The 19,620-nt window shown below is 30.9% G+C and overlaps 1 protein-coding gene across 4 annotated transcripts in view; it reads right to left on the bottom strand.

Moving 5' to 3' along the window:
• The window catches only part of LOC108756619 (heparan-sulfate 6-O-sulfotransferase 1), a 90,537-nt gene extending 80,141 nt beyond the window's left edge, over window positions 1-10,396 (bottom strand). For all 4 annotated transcript variants that reach the window (XM_018500561.1, XM_018500560.1, XM_018500559.1 and 1 more), the window contains exon 1: window positions 9,484-10,396. In XM_018500561.1, coding sequence (XP_018356063.1) covers window positions 9,484-10,009 — 526 coding nt within the window. In that variant the 5' untranslated portion in view covers window positions 10,010-10,396. The remainder of the gene's footprint in view (window positions 1-9,483) is intronic.
• Between the last annotated feature and the right edge of the window lie 9,224 nt (window positions 10,397-19,620).

Below are 19,620 nucleotides of genomic sequence, written 5' to 3' on the forward strand. Positions count from 1 at the left end.
AACATCCCTTTCTCACGAACTTTCCTCACCAATTTGCGTATAGCTCCTTCGGTGGGTGCTCTATCACGACCCATATTTCTTTTCAAAATTCGTACAGTTTCGGCGACACAGCACTGACTTTGAAAATAAGTTTTTAAAATTTCAAAACGCTCTTCAAGAGAAAACATGTTGTTTCGTGCCGCGGACGGTATGACTAATAAACTGTCAAAATTTCGGGTCTGTAGCTCGTTTGGTGTTGCCATACGACGAAATTCAAAAACGTACCAATAGATGGCCCACCCTTTATATAGTATTTTCTTCAATAAATAATTTTGTAACAAATAATGAATTGAAAACATAAAAATTAATTAACTTTTTACTCTCCCAGACAGTACAGAATATTTATAAAATATTTATTAAATATTCTGTACTGGTTGGATTAGTCGAATAAACTTTTAAAATAAATATTAATATTAAAATAATAATAGAATTATTCTCTCTTTCTCCTGTGGTTTTCTCCTTAATTTTAATATAAAAATATAAATATATTATATAAAGTAATAAAATTGTAAGATTAAATAAACTCTTTAGTGCATTAATGCATAAAGTATTTTTAATTAAAACCAGTTTTAATAATTTACTAATTTAACAATAACTTCTTCATACATTACATATCCAAATGTTGATTAATTAATTCAATGTTTAATTTAATTTATACTATGCTTTCATTGTAAAATATTAGCTTTTTATCTCACTACACGTGCTTTTATTTATGTGTGGAGATAAAAAGACACTCTCCTGATACTGAAATTATTTTCACAAAAACCAAAACAATTTTTAAATAGAAATTGAAATTGACGAATGTGTTCGGGAAGACATTATCTATTTTTATTATTCCATCTTCTGTTTATTAGCTGTAAAACAAGAATAGCATGCTGGGAAAGAGATAAAATAAAGTTGATTTCATCATCTAACTTCATATAACGTAATTATAAATACTTTAACTCATGATTCCAATTTTTCTCGCTTTTCAACAAAGTGTAGGTTGAACTTTTTATTACTCACTGACATAATGAAGATTTAATAAATTAATTTATTTATATTGTGTCCAACCTCCGATATGGTTTAATAATTTTATCTATATTCTTTCTAACGTTTGACTATATTTTGGTTGTTGGTTTAAAACTTTTAAAAGTACACGTTTATAAATTCAATTATTATATAAAAATATGGTCGCCCTAATATGTATATTAATAACTTTATTTTTAGAAAAAAATATGTGAAAAAAAGGAAAAAAACGTACGATTAGAATATGGGATCTCCAGTATACTGTAAGAAATTTACTAGATATAGACACAATAGAAACCAACAGCGTCAGGACTGTGTGGCTCAGTGGCAGAACAAAAGTCTACCATATCGGAGAACACGCCTGGAATCGAAACGATATTAGATATATATAGGAGCGCCCTGATATTTTTCTCTATTGTTGTCAATTGTTTACAATACTGATCTCGCACCTTACGCACACGACCACATGAAATTCTTACAGACTGTATTTATAAACGCAGTATATAACTCCTATAAAAAATCATAAATAATTAATATCTTATAAACTATTGTGTTTTGAAATCATTTTTGCTATTATACATTAATGGGAAAGGTATATGATTACTAAAATTTATTAAAACTTATGTGTTATCTCGAATGCCCTTATACTGATATACACCGAGCGACCGAGATCGCTGAGAAAGCATTTTCGGTCTTCGATTTTCTACCAAGATAATCTCTCATAATTGTACTACAGTACACATCGAAAGATATCAGAACAAATTTTTATTATGCTTTTTTTACAAAAAATCGCTCTGAAGCCTTCAGAAGCCTTTCCTGATTACGAATATCGCAATTAAAACGCGATCTATCTAATATTTTTAACTGTATTTTGATATAAAAAAATTCATCTTTTAGAGGTCTCCATGGGTCTCTCCTGTCGAACCTTAAACGTATATAAATTAAGATTAAATTAAATAGCCAGTTTTAGCCGTTTAGAGCTAAAAGTAGTCGTAGTTGAACTGGGGTTAAGAAATTTTTCTGGTATCAAACATGGCATATAACCTTGTACTGTCATCTTCCGATCACAAGGATATTATTGAACAATTTAATAGGAGAGAGAAGATTTAAAGAACGTATTAATTATTTTGAGAAATTGGATGATATCGAGTTTAAAATGTGATTTCGATTGAGTAAAGCATCAATATTAAAAGTTTTAGAAAGTATTACAGATGAATTAGAATTTGGGACTAACAAGCAAAATTTTTTCTGAATTATTTTACAAATATTTACAATTACAAATATAAATTAAAAAATTTAAATTAATACAAATAATTTTTTTTAAGAAATAGAGTAGTATCTCCTATGGAGCACAATTATTACTAGCAATTATTTACGCTGCGGAATCATTTCTTATAACAATTGGAGACTTTTCTGAAGTTAGTACAATCTCGGCACATTATATACATAGAGTTTAGGGCAATGAAACTCTTGCCAGACTACGATCCCGTTATATTCATTTTCCAAATACAGAAGAAGAAATAAAAAAAGAACGATTATAGTTTTATAACATTGCGCGTTTTCCAAGAGTCGTTGGCTATATAGATGTACACATATCCGTGTTCAATCATTTGGTAAATTGTACATTACAATAAAAATTGTTATTTAATTTATCTGCCTAAACTATTACTATAAAATTGTATTAATTTTTTTTAATACTTTATAATTATAGGTGGAGAAGATGCTAAATTGTTTCGTAACAGAAAATATTTTTTTTTTTTGAATACTCAAGTAACATGTAATAGCAATTTAGAAATAACGGATATAGGTGCTCACTGGCAAGGTTCTGTACATGACAATACAATTTTTAATAATAATCGCTTAAGAGCAAATTTTGAAAATGGAACATACGATAGTTTGCTGTTAGGAGATTCTGCATATCCTTTAATAAAGTATCTTCTAACTCCATTAATAAATTCACAAACTGCTGCAGAGCAATTCTACAATAAATACACATATTCGTACTCGAAATACAATAGAACGTCGCCATGCTTTCACTACCAACACAGCAACAATGAGGTGGCCAATGCCCTATTTCTTTGGAATACTTGATCAAGCACACATCAATTCAAGAATCTTATATACTTGCAAATAAATGAATAGTGAAAATTAATCCAAAGTATTGACACGTCATCAGTTTATGAAAGCGCTTATAAAATCATTATGTGAGCCGTTTTTGGCTCACAACATTATGCTATTCCATCGCTATGTGCTGACGTCAAAATGGGCATAAAAAATATTTTACAAATAGCTTCAGATTCGTTAAACGCGGTCAATGAAAGATGCCAATTTGATAAGCAACAGCGATGTAATATTTGCAGCTATAAAAAAGATCGCAAAACAAAAATACAATGCCCATCGTGCAAATGGGCTATGTGTGATCGTCATTACATTTATTTGTGCACTGAATAGGGATTGTAGTAAAATTTATAAATTTTTAATAATTCTTCGAAAAAAAACAATGTAAAACGATTTTTTTTATTTTGTAGAACAAAAATAGAATGATTATATATGAAAATCTGTTTTTTCAATTTCCAAAATAACCTACATTCAATATGCAAAATAAATACCTTCTATCCGAAACTAATTTACAAACTAATTTTTTTTCAAAATATCTGAACAACAATTCTGTAAATTTTTAACATTAAATTTTATAAAAGTTATAATTTTTCAAAGATTTTACTTGTTTTTTCTCTATTCATTAAATACTCAAGAATTTTTTTCACTAAAACTGTAATAAAATTTTAATCAAGAACTATTTGAATGTATTCTACTGATCTTGAAATTGACCCATAATTTTTTTCATATTGATTGGATTTTTTAAATGAGAATGACAGTCGTTTAAAAATTGCTCTATGTGAGCCACCCAAGTGTATCAAAAGTGATCGAAAAAAGAGGTGTGTCAACAAAAGATTAATTCAAATGTAAAAATTTAGGAAATAAAACTTATAAAAATATTATTATATCTCTACACATTTAATGTAATGTAAATCTAGTATTTTTTTTTTTTACGCAACCAACACTCGCGCATTAACTCTTACACTTTCTCTTTTAAATCATATAAAATTATTTAATTTGAACGAGATAACGAAGAAGCGGCTTCCTTATATACATATGTACATGATGAGAATGTTGAGATTTAGTCAAATGTTTCATCAGTAATCGGATAGTTAAGTAATAAGGTTGCTATGTTGAAAAGTAACAATAAAACATTTGCTGGGTACCTGTATATGACTTTGTCGTTGATCAATTTCCGGATTTGTCTCAATAGTGTCTTTAAAACTATTTAAAATTTCTACCACGTCAGTTGTAACAGATTGAGTTATTTTTGCAATACATTATTTTTATTTTCTAAAATAATATCCTCAGCCTTATTAAACACGTTTATAAAATATTAATATTTGAAACAGGACCGCTTACGTAAATAAATCAATTAAAGTAATAAAATTAAATATATAAGTCAATTACTGTTAAAGTTAAATTTTTAGGGTAATTAATATATTTTTATATATATTTATCTCAGAATTTTGATTATACACCGATGTTTGAACTTGCAACAATCTGAGATACTAGTAATCCTCCCCAAATTAAATTAAAATTAAAAAGTACTTATTGCAAAAAATATTTTTATCTGTGAGAATACTAGTCTCTGTGAGAACAATTGAGCTAGCATGAACATAATACACGAAATCCGAATCCAATTCCCTACCTAGGTAATATTTTTCGCAATAAGTTGTAAGTAATTCTTTAATTTAATTTTGGAGAATTTTATTAGTATCTCAAATTAATTTTGAGTTACAAATCCGAAAGTAAGTGGCGCACAATTATAGTTCTGAGATAATTACGTTTAAAATACATATTGATGTATTACTCTAAATATCTAACTTTGATCATAATTGACAATCTCGTATTTAGTTGATATATTCAATTAATATTATATCAATTCAACATAACTTATACATTTAGTAACGCGATGTAATTGCCATTAACAAATCCATATACCAATCTCATTACTTAATAATTGCTCGATTACTGATGTATTAAATATTCATCCATCTGAACATTCTCATCATATATATAAAGGAAACCAGTTCTTCGTTACTTCTACTAAATAATTTTATATGATTTGAATAAGAAAGAATACTTTTAGAAGTATGCAAATGTTAGTAGAGGAAAGTTTGAAATACCTTTGGCAGACAATATACGTTGGATTCGACGTCTTCTTATAAAAACACAAATTATTTTCTATATAATTTTTACAATAGAAAATTTGTTTTCAAAGCAGAGAATTTGTATTTTAAAGCAAAGAGTATGTGTTTTTAAAGCAAACAAATACCTAACCAAAACAAGTTCCCTGCTGTAAAAATAAAAATTATATAGAAAATAATTTGTATTCTTGAAGCAAAGAATGTGTTTTAAAGCAGAGAATTTGTTTAATTAAAGCAAAAAAATACTTATTGTAGCTTCACTTACACGTTCCTATGTCTTTATGCCATTGATATAACAAATTTCCTACCTGAGTCGTCGACTTTAACGATTAATACCTCAGTCTACAGGACACAGCGACACTTTTTTTGTCAGATTCCATTTCGTGCAAAAACGCATTGAATGAATTCAATTTTATCAACATCGGAGGTGAGAAAGCTAAACTCAATAATTATTACCTATTTATTATTACCAAGACATATACCAAGACATATACCGACTTTACCGATCCTGTTGTTTTGAACCGACCGAGACACTATCGTAATACAGATCGCAGCGCTCGCTGATCATGTATATCACTAGTGCTCCTTGCGAAAAAAATATTAAAGACACCAAAGAAATACGCGGAATATGATCGACGACAATGACGACGTATCTAAATCTAAAAAATTACAGATCCGGATTTTGCGTCGCAATATCTCCATTTATAGGGTACGTAGGTAAAAAATAAAAGCACATATAATACAATCGGAGTGTAAGCTATCGATTGAGTGTACTTGAAACGATTGTTTGTCGATTGGGTCATTGCAGAGATCCGATAATCTCGATCTAGCGCAACTTGCCAGCTCGCATAAAAGAGCACAGCAATCTCATACCGTGTCTCCAGATTAAAAAAAAAATCGTTTTCTAAACGTTTCCTTGACAAGCTTTCTTTGAAGAACGAATGCAATCTGCGGCTTTTCAAAAATTTATAACTTGAAAATAAAGTCATATGTTGATAAACGTCATGTATATTTTTATAACCCAAACAATCATCCAAAAAATTGCATCGGAAAACTCAATAAACATTTTCCTGGGGTTTTCCTTGTGAGTTAGTTTTTCATTCGTACAACTTTTAATTGTAAATTAATTTTACAGGCCATTAACTTTAATTTAATTTAGTTAAAAAGTAAAATTAACTTATTCGACCTTGAAATACTTATGACACTAAATTTGTAAATTATTTATTATTTTTTCTAATTTGTTTTATTTTTTATTTTTTTCTAATTTAATCATTCTTTTGTTTTTCACATGATTTTAATTTCATAACTAATTCTTTTAATTTATAATATTCTTTTTTAGTTCATTTAATTGTTTTTTTTTTTGGGTGTCTAACTAAGTTTTATTCTTACAAAATCGACTATTTTTTTAACTTTTTATTTTCACAATTTTTGCATCATTTTATCACAAATTGGATTTGGATTTTGTATAATTCTCGTCTTTGACTGACGAATTAGTTATCGCAATTTTTCATTATTAATTCTAGGGACTTACTTGGTTTTATTATTCGACTTGGTGGTATAATTTTTACTATAATTTTATTGCAGTTCGTATGACTACCAATATGCATATATATACAGGATGTATCATTTTAATTGACGCACTAAAATATTTTTTGAAGAGTGCATTTTAAAGAAAAATATTTTAGACAAAAGTTATATGATATATAAATAAAAGAGCAAAAAAGCCACACGCTGGAAGTCCTTAGCGAAAGTCATATATTTAAAAATTCTTCAAGTTGACATAAATAAACATAAATGTTTCGGCCAAGATCTTCAGTATGTAAAATAATTAAATAAGTAAAATAATGAAGTTACAACAAAATTAGTTATATAAATAAACGCAAAACGTAAAATAACCAATTTTCTAGCAAGAGTTGAGCCAATGTCGATCAATTAATTCGTCAAGTTAATCCTCATGTATTTGGTCTAATTAAGATTGCAGTATCACAAAATTACCAAGTTCTATATTAGACAATAACAGATTTTTAGTCCAATGTCAATTCTTTATTACGTCAAGGTAATCGTCGTATCTTTGGTTTCTAAAGGATCGACATTGGGTTAAAAATCTGTTATTTTACAATCTGCGTTTAATTATGTAACTTATTTTATCACATTGAATCAAAATTGTGACTTCATTATTTTCGCACATCTTTGATATCTCTCTGATATCATAGAACTTGGTAATTTTGTGATAAACTGCAATCTTAATTAGACCAAATACATGAGAATTAACTTGACGAATTAATTGATCGACATTGGCTCAACTCTTGCTAGAAAATTGGTTATTTTACGTTTTGCGTTTATTTATATAACTAATTTTGTTGTAACTTCATTATTTTACTTATTTAATTATTTTACATACTGAAGATCTTGGCCGAAACATTTATGTTTATTTATGTCAACTTGAAGAATTTTTAAATATATGACTTTCGCTAACGACAGCGTGTGGTTTTTTTGCTCTTTTATTTATATATTGTATATTTAAACCATATTTGACAAATTTAAAAGTTATATGGTTTGGAAGAGGATATATGATGCTATTAGTTCGACTTTGAAAAGTGATTTGGAGGTCATCAATTTCTTAAATGGAATTCTATATATTGTATTTCATTGCATATTCTTGTAGTTTATCTCGAAAACTTTTCAAAACATTATAATTAAGTTCATTTTCATTAATGTTCTTTTCGAGTTATAAGGTTTGCAAGTTACAGCACCGATAGCTAAAACTTCTTGAATGTTATTTAAGACCATGACCTGGATAACATTTGTCAGGATTAAAGTCACAGGAGATTGTTCCTCTTATTTTCATTTTTGCACCAAAAATTACATTTCTATGTAAAAATGAGAATAAGAGATACAATCTCCAATGGCCTTGATTTTGACAAATGTTACCAGTCATGATCCTGAATAATATTCAAGAGGTTTTAACTGTCAGTCGGACACCTTGAATAATACTAATGCCGGCGGTACTGTACTTTTAAAGCCTTATAACTTGAAAAGTATTAAAAATAATTTCATTATAGTGTTTTGAAAAGCTCTCGAGGCAAGTTACAAGAATATGCAAAGAAATATATGGGATTCCATTTAAGAAATTGATGACTTCTACGTGATCTTCAAACAACTTTCTAAGGTCAAACCAATAGCACCATCTTATGTCTCCTTCCAAACTATAATACTTTTGTCTAAAACATTTTTCTCTAAAATGTACTGTTCAAGAGGTATTTAGTGTGTCAATTAAAATGATATACCTTGTATATATAATTCACACTGAATCATTTAAGTATTAAAGATTTAACCATTATAGGAATTTGATTTTTTATTGGTTGTGTTCTTACATGTACATACAGCCTAAAAATAAGATTCTTATTATATTAGGTCTGTTTGTATTACTGCACTTTTTGTACTCAGCATCTTTTCTTTCTTTCTTTTCAAAGCCCAAATATGTGTCTATCTCATTTTAAGTTCAAAAATTATTGGAGATTTCAAGCAGCGCAAACAGACTTGTTATCTGACTTTTGACATAGCCTTTATTGTCTCTGTATTTATACTACTTCAACACATATTATTTTTACTGGGTCTATTCATTTACAATCTGTTCATTTTAACATTAAAGTCTCTTCAATATAACTTTATAGCATCAACATCATTATTTTATTACTTATTTCATTATTGTTTATCACGCTGATATAGACTAAATACAAAGCTCTTTTGTCCTTCTAAATTATTAGAGAATAAATTATTTACTATATTACTTAAATTTATTATCTTTATCTTTTCCCCTTGGCTCTTGTCCTTCTAATATTGCTGTGCAACTAACAAGCATTATATTTCAATTATTTGTAACATTTTTAAAATTCGTATAACAAATCAAACTAAGACTCCTTATAAATCAAAGAACTGGAAAGGATATGGACAGTAGGAATCAAGTGTAGATGTCGCGCAAATAATATATCTATGAAGTGTGAAACTTCTTTATTCACTAAAACGTACTAAGCTAGCAGTGCGTTTTAGTGAATAAAGAAGTTTCACACCTCATAGACATATTATTTGCGCGACGTCTTCTGCATTTAACTTTTACTGCCCGAATCTTTTCCAGTTCTTTAAAATTTGTTTTCAATAGACATGGCAATTTGGAACTTTCTTGACATACCTGTTTTTTGTATGTGAAGAAAGACCATAACATCGTGAGCATTGATATCAAATTGAAAGGTGTCATTGGCAAAGATGTCATCATAGCCTAGACTACCCTGGATGCTTTGTAGCTTGAAGGCGGGATGCACCGAGAGCAAACCGTTTCTATCAAGTTCGATGGAAACTGAAGAGAGCGCAGCGGAACCAGCGACAGGTGATCCAGGGACGATGGACAGGCTTTCTGACAGTCCAATAGACTCCCTGATCTCGCGGTTTGTCAAAGCGCACACGTGATCCGGGCAGAAGTAGCCTAGGTAAATGATCCCAGTCAACGCAAGGAACAGGCATATCCCGATGATGCTACGTAGACGATTCTTGCGTGGGTGCCGCGATTCCATTCTCGTCGCGGACCTTCCGTCGTATATATTCTCCTTCCCCTCCCCCCCGTCTTCCTTCTCACCCTCCTGCGTCTCCGACGCGACTAGCACTTCCAGCTCGCTAATAGTAGCGTCTATCTCCGCATCGACACCCGTTCGTCTGCCCATTATTATCGTCACCCATGTTTTATGTTGCTTAACACTAGCAACTTCACCAACTCTTAACGAACTGTTGAGTACCACAATTGACGTTTATCATCGCACACTGACATGATCCGGCTGTAAATACACTCAAGTGTATCAGCCATGACAAAAAAAATAAAAGTTCGCTTAAAACACTCGATTAGGATTGACAAAAATTTATTTGCCAAGGAATCACACTATATTTCAATAACATAGGTGCAGGGGAATAATTAGAAAATATATTCTATTTTGATAACGATTGCGTATCAAACTTATTTAACAAAATTTGTCGCACTTATAGCACACAGGCAGTCACGGACTACATTTATACAATCAAGAGAGAAACTGAGATGGTTAAGATAGGCCCAGGGGTTCCAAACTCCTAGTATGTTAACACATAAAATATAAGAAATTTAATCAATCAGAAATTTTTATTTCATGGAAAGGAAGGAAACGGAGGACTTTGGAGAAATTGGTTTATTTTCTTATGCATTACGTGTTATGCATTATGCAAGAGTCTGTGCTCCTCGCTTTATGGTTCCTGCACACTGGACACGGAAACGTTTTCCGCGCGGCAAGATGAGACGCGGTAATCAATGAACACATTAGGAGCTGTAAGCTTATTGGCTATCGCATTACAGTGCGCTTGTCGCGCAAGCGTTTTCGCGTTCAGTATGCAGAAGCCATTAGTGGCGCCGCCGCTGTAACTAGAGATATCCTATAAATTCATAGCTGCGTTCCGTTTCGGAGTATATCCACACAAACTTGCACAGCCGCATAAATGTATGCATAACAAAAATTATCCAATCACATTTTATGTGCGTTTTTATAATGGATGCATCCAGAAGCACGATAACTCACTGAAAGCTCAATGAACTCTTTTACCTGTTTGGTCTACATTTTTAGATCTAATGGAATATGCCAATCAAATGCAAGAGCTCACTGAGCTATCAGTGAGCAATCGTGCTTCTAGATGCACCTAATAGCTCCGTCAAACCAGCGCGATGTTTGTCGCGCGCGACACGCGATATCCAATGACAGTATACCTTTAGAATAAAAACATCGGTAAAGCTGTACATTCATTGGATATCACGTGTCGCGCGCGACAAACATCACGCTGGTATGTCGAAAATATAAGAGAAATGCGATTACATAATTTTCTTTATGAGAATATATCCTCAACATGTGCATACTGCATCGTTTATTCTTGTTGTTCACCGATTGTTAAACAAGGATAAATGATGCATTATGCGTGAAACAAAATGCACTCCACTATATGTAGATTGCGTTCCTTAAGAATGCCGTCACATGCGGTGTAACTTGCGTAAGCGTAACTTTCGTCGACTAATCATATTGTTTCACTTGAATATCAGTTTCCGTTTAGTTACTTTTTACTATAGAGGAGCGCGTTCAGATTCCCACCTAAGTACATTTCAGACATCATGTTATCTTTGTTTTACATTCGGTGATATTAAAAATAAAAAAACACCTGGGCAGGGTTGGATTTGATATACATTCTGAAAGTTTGATACATATGATACGTATAAATGCGTATCATACATATAGTGTTTTCGGCCCAACCGGATTTACCCATCTTGGGTTAAAAAATGTTTCGCTATTGATTGACGTTACACGCTCTACCAATAGGAGATCACGAAACATCATTACTTCAACCCAGGTTAGTGCAAACTCGCTCGGACCGAAAACGCTAATAAAATATATATTAAACTTGAATGATACCTTTAACATAATCCAAACCTTTAATTTATTAATCTTATTGATTAAAAAAAAACAATGTTTTTAGGTTTTTAAAATTTTGAAGTATATTACTGATTGAGAATAACTCCAAAAATTTTCCAATTTTATTAAAAATGTAGTTTACAAATAAAAAACGGAAAGGAAATAATATTGAAAATGTAAGTGCAGTATATATTGTACATGAATTTGGTATACAATAATATTAGTAATTCGTTGTAATTTTTACTCTTATAGCGTGGATTTAATTTGAAAGTAAATATATATAATCTGATTATGTCATAGTTTTCTAATTAGTTTTCAATATAATTTTATATTGTCGTATTTCAAATTGTTGATATCGCAGTAAAATATAAATTTGTTTTGCGTATAATATACAGGGTGTTAATCACCGGTCGATTTGAATTTCGCGCTATTTTTAAAACGTCAAACCGATTAACCTCAAACTTCACATATGTCATCTAGACAGATGGGAAATTAATCATGGAAAAGTACACGGTGAAAGAACGCGTGGAAATTATTCAGGCGTATCACGATCTTAGATTCGGCATCGTTTTAAAAATATCGCGAAATTCAAATCGACCGGTGATGAATGGGACACCCTGTATAAACGCATGAATGTATGAATATCTGGACGAAGCTAGCTTATGGACTAAGGAACCGAGACACAGTTCATACAGCGCAACTCCCTGGCACCTTTGATGTTAGTGTTGACCAAAATGAAGTGCGCATGCGTAAAATAAGCAAGTTACCTAGCGTTGCCATGATTACCACCTAAACTTATTTCTCTTTTCATGCTTTTTTCGTTCTGTCAAAACTCACTAGATTTATTCGCGTCGCACTTCAACAAATGCGTTGGAGTGAGTAAGAGCTGTTAGAGGAGTATATTAGAGTATGCAATGTATGCAAACGAATAAACCTATTCTAGAGTCAGTAAACATAATAGTGGCAAAAAAAACGTGAAATAAAAATAGATTACGCATGCGCGTTGAATAAATTTTGATAAACTTCTCGGTCTTCTCGTGCCTTTTACAATTATTTACTGACTTGTCATGGGAGTTAAGGACAGTCTTTATCCATTTTTATAAGTATTGCAAGAACCGACCAACCACAGGCGAGCATTCCTCTCTTTTTCGACTGTAAGAGGGAAACGCATTGTTCTTGTTGTTAACCATAGCCGATGCTTAGCCGTAGAGATATGTATGTTTGGTGGCTGTAGACTGTAGTCGACGATCGTATATACTGAAGAGATTAAAAAATCCGAACCGAAAACTGGACTGAAACATATCCGAAAAACATTTTTGGTGCGGTTACGATTTCGATCTATTAGCTTGCACAACATTTCGGTCCAGTTATTGATTTCGGTCCGATAAAAATATCTGTTATCAGTTTCAGTTTCGGTTTCGGTTTCGGTCCGGTCCGACTGGTTTTTTGTTTCTTAAATTTTTTTCTTTTCGGTTCATTACTAAAAAATTACGTTTGAGTATAGAATGCATGTACGATTAACAAATTTAAGTCACATTAGCTATGTTTCTTTATTTAATAAAAAGTGTCCAATTGGACAATTAAATGTACGGAATTATCAGTATAAAATTATTATTGTGAATTTAATTACAGATGCAAATATGACATATGTAAACAAATAATTAATAAGTATTTTGCATAATAAATGTTAGCGTAACTCTTAAAGATATAACACTAACTTTCGCAAATATAAAAGTAAATTAGCATTACATAAAAAATATATTTTGCAACTATATTCAACAGTTACACTAACAAATTATTATTAATTATTTTTTACAAAAAAATTGGCAAATAAAAATTCAAGAAACAAAAAATTTTTTTTAAATAAAAATTTTATGGTTTCATTGGCAATTCGAGATTTTTTTAACAGCAAATTCAATTTTTTTTTGATAAATTTTGATGCCAGACAGAACTTTTAATTTTAAAAATTAGAGCCACAGTAATTAAAAAAAAAATTGTTATCTCAGCTCTTAATAATCGGAGGATAATCTTCTTTTTTTAAATTTATAGAACAATGTCAGATTTCGAATGCTTCATATGCGGCTATTTGATTATACGATGCATAAACGAAATTATTTCATTTTTTTATACGGAAAAAGATACCCACTTTTTAAAGTCGTTTTATAATAATTTAACTGCAAAAAAATCGTTTTGTTATTAAGTGTATGTGATAGTGCAATTCTTGAAGAAGAAAAATCACCTCTGTAAATTGCTGTGCGAAGATGAAGAAATTAAGATTTAATCGCAGGCAGTTTTTTAGTGAATAAATGGCTTTTTACAAAAACTAATGAACATTTCAGGCTTGTTCAAGGCTAGATTTGTTTGTCATTACGAGAATTTCAGAGTTTTGCGTTTAAATCTCAATGAACAGAGAGCGAGGGATAAAAAGGTTTTTGTTTTTTATTTTTTTTCTACTGAACTAATAATTGATTTTAATATTTCACGTCTCATTTTATAGATATTTTGAAAACTACATCTTTTTATACCAAATTTTTTTCCATACAATCAATATCTTTCGTTTTATAAGCAAAAACTTTCTTTTTGCAACTATTCGATTTTTTTCGCATATTTTCTTCACAAGTCTCGAGTCTCAAACATACGCATTTCTTTTCTGAAGGCTTTTGGAGACTTTTGTGAAAAGAAATGCTGCTTTATAATTTGTTTCCGGTAAAATTCTACTTCTACTGAACTATTCTTGTTACTCGAGTTTATGGAGAAAAGATATACTATATAACGCGTATAAAAAATCGTAAACAAATATCTCACAAATTGTTGCGTTTTAACATGATTTATACTATTCTGGATGAATGAGAGGTACACTATTACTACAATTTATTAAAACTTATATGTTATTTAAAACGCCCTCCGCCCTTTATTAATGCCTAAGGCCGCCGAGCGGTTGAGGTTGCCGAGAAAGCATTTTCGGTCGCTTTAAACAAGTGATTAGTGTGAGAAGGAGCTCGCTGCCTCGTTCACTCTCGGTACGTCGCAGGCGAACACACGAACATGAGCTCGTGCTTAAGTGTGGCTACCGGTTTCGTCAGACCGCCGTCTGATTCTGTGTTTCACCATCGTTAACGCAGAGTTCTTGGTTGAGTAGGCTGAGTCAGGAGGCTTAACAACTATAGAGAGGAAATCCGTCATATCGACGAGATGCAGTGACATGTACGAACAAATTCTCTGCTTAACAAACAAATTGTCTGCTTTAGAAATAAGTTCTCTGCTTTACAAACACAAACTTATTTCTAAAGCAGACAATTTATTTGTTAAGCAGAGAATATATTATAATTGTGAATTATGACATTAAAGAAAATTATTTTTTATATGAATTAAAGTTTAGATCTAACATTTCTTTAAATGTGCAGACAATTCTCCGAAATAGCATTTATGTATGCGAAGTTTATTATAATCATTCGATATCTCTAGCGTAGTTACTAAAATGCATGCGCACATGGCCATTGCGCATCAACTGTAATTGGTGCAGAACGCTTGTGATTGATTCCGTGATTTTGTTCTGCGTTATGCCTAATTTACACTGGACGCAGCAAGCGTTAAGCAGCGGAGCAGCAACTAATCAGTGAGGCGATATTTACAGTAGTGTAAACAATATCGTTTTGCTGGTTGGTTTCTGCTCCGCTGCTTGACGCTTGCTGCGTCCAACGTGAATTAAACATTACGCTATTCCGCTGCATGGGTAGGCACCACATGTAAAGCCCATGGCAAATATAGAAACGTAAGACATAATCAGTAAGTGAATTGCCCAATCACGGTAGAGATCGTAAGGTCAGTAACGAATCCAATCTTACTAACGAATCCATTTCCTTACTGGTTACGTCTTACGGTCTTATGTTTTTCTTGTGCTTCCGGTTTAAGATTGGATTCGCGTGATTGAGCAATTCGCTTACTGATTACGTCTTACGGCCTTACGTTTTTGTATGTGCCATGGGCTTAACACTCGCAACACTCACGGGCATCGTTTGTCCTTGTTTAACATTTAATAAACGACAAGAGGTGCGTTCAGCATTACAAATTGAATGCATCCGTTTGCTCTTTTACCTTAAAAATCGTTCGGCAACTCGTATCTTTCTGCTACATGTTATCTCACTTGCGTTCGGTATTAACATTTCTAGAACCAATCGAGTTCGATCCACTCGATCCACTCCGGATTCAAAGACCGAGCTCACTGAGCTAATGCAGATTTTCGCGCCTAAATTAAACATTCATAATCTGTATATTTATAATAATGTAACTGATTCGTTAACACATACATTCATCTCTTTTAATACTTCTATTTTATAAATAGTGTATTTGAAATGTTATAATGTCTGAGTCTACAAACGCTGAAACAAATACTGAATCAAATAGAAATTGGTAGAGTACATTATGTACAATATTTAATGAGGAAAGTAAGTTTTTAATTTTTTTCCTTTCTGTAAATTTGAGGTTATATATTTGAAGAATTTGCTAGTTAATTTTTAGATCAAAGTTTATGTGTTACACATATAGAATGAAATAAAATCAAACTGTATTAATATCAAAGACTAATATAAATCGAATATAAATCAAATTATATAACTTATAAATTTCAAATTGCTGAAATTTATTTGCAATGTAGTATTTTCTTTTATGAAACACTTGCGTATGAGTTTGCTACATTCAACGATCTATTTTTAGTATATAAAGTTATTATCAGTTTTTAGTAAAGCGAAAGATCTTTTCAATTAATAGGATATTTTTTATTTATTTTATAAAAATAAACAATTTCATTTTATAATTTAACCTTAAAGGATAGTTTACAGTTCTATATCGTTCGGAATTAATTCTTGGCACTCGGATTGCTCGAAGATCACATGATCAAGCTCGCCATCTGCTAGCTTGCATCTCAGATTTACATTGTCAAACGCACCTAAAGATGAAATGATTCCATGCAGAGAGAATCAAGGGAGAGTGAAGCAAGAGTTAGTGTTTTTCTTCTCTGATTAGTTCCATTATTGATCCGCTCTCTCCGGAAATGCATATGTGCATGTAGCAGGGTATCGATTATATGAATTTTGACGAAACTTTCATTTTTACATTTTTTGTACGTACCAATCTCACGTGAAAAGTTTCACTTTCAAACGATATTAGACTTAGTGATTATGTTAGAAAATTATGAGAAAGTGAAATCATGTAAGGAAATTACGAGAAAGTGAGATTATAAGGCGAATTTACATCGTTCCTTTTAAATTTATGAAAATTTAATAAATGTTCACGGGTGTATATACATACAAGTATGTATGTATGTACATACATATTTTGATAGGAAATCACATTATGCTCATTATTTGTTGTTCTTTATACATATAATCGAAAATAACAATAAATATAACTAAAAAACAAAAGGAAATGCTGTTAGACATAATGTTAAAAAATTTGAATATTTTGCGGGAAAGAGTGTCGCAAAATTTTCAGAGCCATATGGAACTGTTAAAAACATGTTATTTCATTGCAAAATATATGAGAGAACATAGAGAGAACACAAATCCTAAATTTTTCTGGATTGGGGTCGGAGAAATCTTCATCTGAATGGAAAAAGGTTTTTTTTTAACCTGTTTCATAAATCTCTATTTTTTATTATAATTCTCATTTTTTAATTTTTATGTGATTTTTATGCACTACATGTTTTTATCTTTTACTTATATATTTAATTTAATATTTTTAATTTTTCGCCTGTCAAGTGCATGCTCTTCTTCGTTCGCACCATTTACGGCGAGAAACTACGCAATATCCATTTCAAAGATATATTTCAAATAGATATTCAAATATGTTTAATATTTGTCGAAAGTGAGAGAGTTCTAGTGCAGTTTCATGCAGGAAACAAACCAAAAGATCAAAAAACAAGTTTATATCAATTTACTAAAAAATAATTAGAATTTCACATTTTAGGCATTTCATTATTTACCGAAAAATTTCCCATGAACTATTTCACATTTTATAACAGCCAAAAGTTACTTAATCAGGTATTCATTACATTCACGCAAATTTATTCATTCTTTGTGTATTCATTCCTAGGAGAAACTTTACATAATCAATACCCAGGAATGCCTGGGGTTCGATTTTAGCGGTCCATGTTTCGTTCTTAGTTATTTTTACATTCATGATTGTTAAAATCTGATACGACCGCATGTTACGTCAACGATCATAAATGTATCGTAGTGTTTTTAGTGATTTTTATGATCTTTTGGTGATTTAGTGAATTACTTTCTTTATTTGGTAAATTTTTATGTCAGCGTGCTCTATTTTCAGTTCCTCATTGGATCTAAATATATTGGACCATATTAACATAAATCAATCAAGAATCTTAAAATTTTAGAATTTTAAAGTCACAGTTGAACGAAAGAGGAATGCTTAACTGTAGTTGGTTGGTTCTTATATTCTGATCTGGTTTAAACTCCTCGGTGGAAACTAGACTAGTGTACAGGGCCAGTTTCACCAATGTCAGTTACTTTATCCGCCGATTAACTTTGAGTATTGCCAACTGCTATACTAAAAATTCATCGTCTCTAATCTAATTTTGAAAGTATGTATTTGTAAAAAATAGTCAAATATATTTACATTTCAATGTTTTACTTATTATTTCCGCACAACACTTTTTCTTTACCATTACTAACAAAAATAAGAGAAAGACAAATTTTTAAGTCTTGTTATTGGTAATTTTAATGATAAAGTTAATCGACGGATAAACTGGCGTTGGTAAAACTGGCTCTAATCCGTACAAATTAAAATCGTATTTTCTAGGGGTTTTTGTTGGTACCAACATTATCCAGTCTAGTTTTTCGGGAAAATATCATGTGACCAACACATTTGGTAAATTTTGGGGCCTTTTAGTGAATTGTGAAGCAGGGATTTAGTGACATTATTTTTTGACCCGCGGCAATACTGATGTATCATAGTATTTGTGTATTGTTTTGACAGGCGGCTGATTTAACCTCAGGTTTCAGTGAAATTTCTCTCTATCAGATAATCTAATGATTAGGTTGAAGACATTTCAATATTTCTCCATCCGGAGAAAACGGCAAAAGTTTTTTCAGAAAATTCTCTGAAATACTCCAAAGTTTAATTGAAAGGAAGCGGATCGAAGTCTTCAATATTTCAGATAAGTTGTATAGTTTTGAAAAAATATAATTGCTTTTACTTGCCAATAAGAAAATATACTTTGTGAGCTGTTTTTCTTATACAAGTAATAATATAAATAAGCGAATAAGATAGTCAACGATGGAGTGTTTGTGGCGAGAAGTGTTTTATTAGAGACAAGCACAGAAAGGTAATCTGAAATGTTTAATTATAATGTATTTCAAGCACCATGTTAAGAATGACAGTTATTAGCATCAAAATCCTTTATATTGTTATTTGTCATTCAATCTTGATGAAGATTGCAATCTCGGCATAATATAATATATGAGTGCCAGAATTAAAATTAAATTAAATTGTAAATCTCCTGAGAGCTGAATGTATTTTAAATAAGATTTTTCCCATATATGTTATACTTTATTATGCTTTTGTACAATTAAGAGACAATTTAAAAAATTAAATTTATATAATTTATATATATTACATATATTTTAGAAGAGACATACAAATTCATATACAGGCTTATGCCAAAATTTGAAAGGCTGCTCGTGTCGTCCGACCAAAAAATGTGTCCTCAATGAAAGGCATCGACAAGAACGATTGGCATCAAAAATCATCATTGGCATCAACATCTCAAATTTGCATAAATTTTGATTACGGTTCAGATTAAAAGTTGCCAGTCCAGTATTTATTATCGTTTAATTTTT

This window comes from Trachymyrmex septentrionalis, unplaced genomic scaffold, assembly GCF_001594115.1.
Source record: "Trachymyrmex septentrionalis isolate Tsep2-gDNA-1 unplaced genomic scaffold, Tsep1.0 scaffold129, whole genome shotgun sequence".
Taxonomy (NCBI): Eukaryota; Metazoa; Arthropoda; class Insecta; order Hymenoptera; family Formicidae; genus Trachymyrmex; species Trachymyrmex septentrionalis.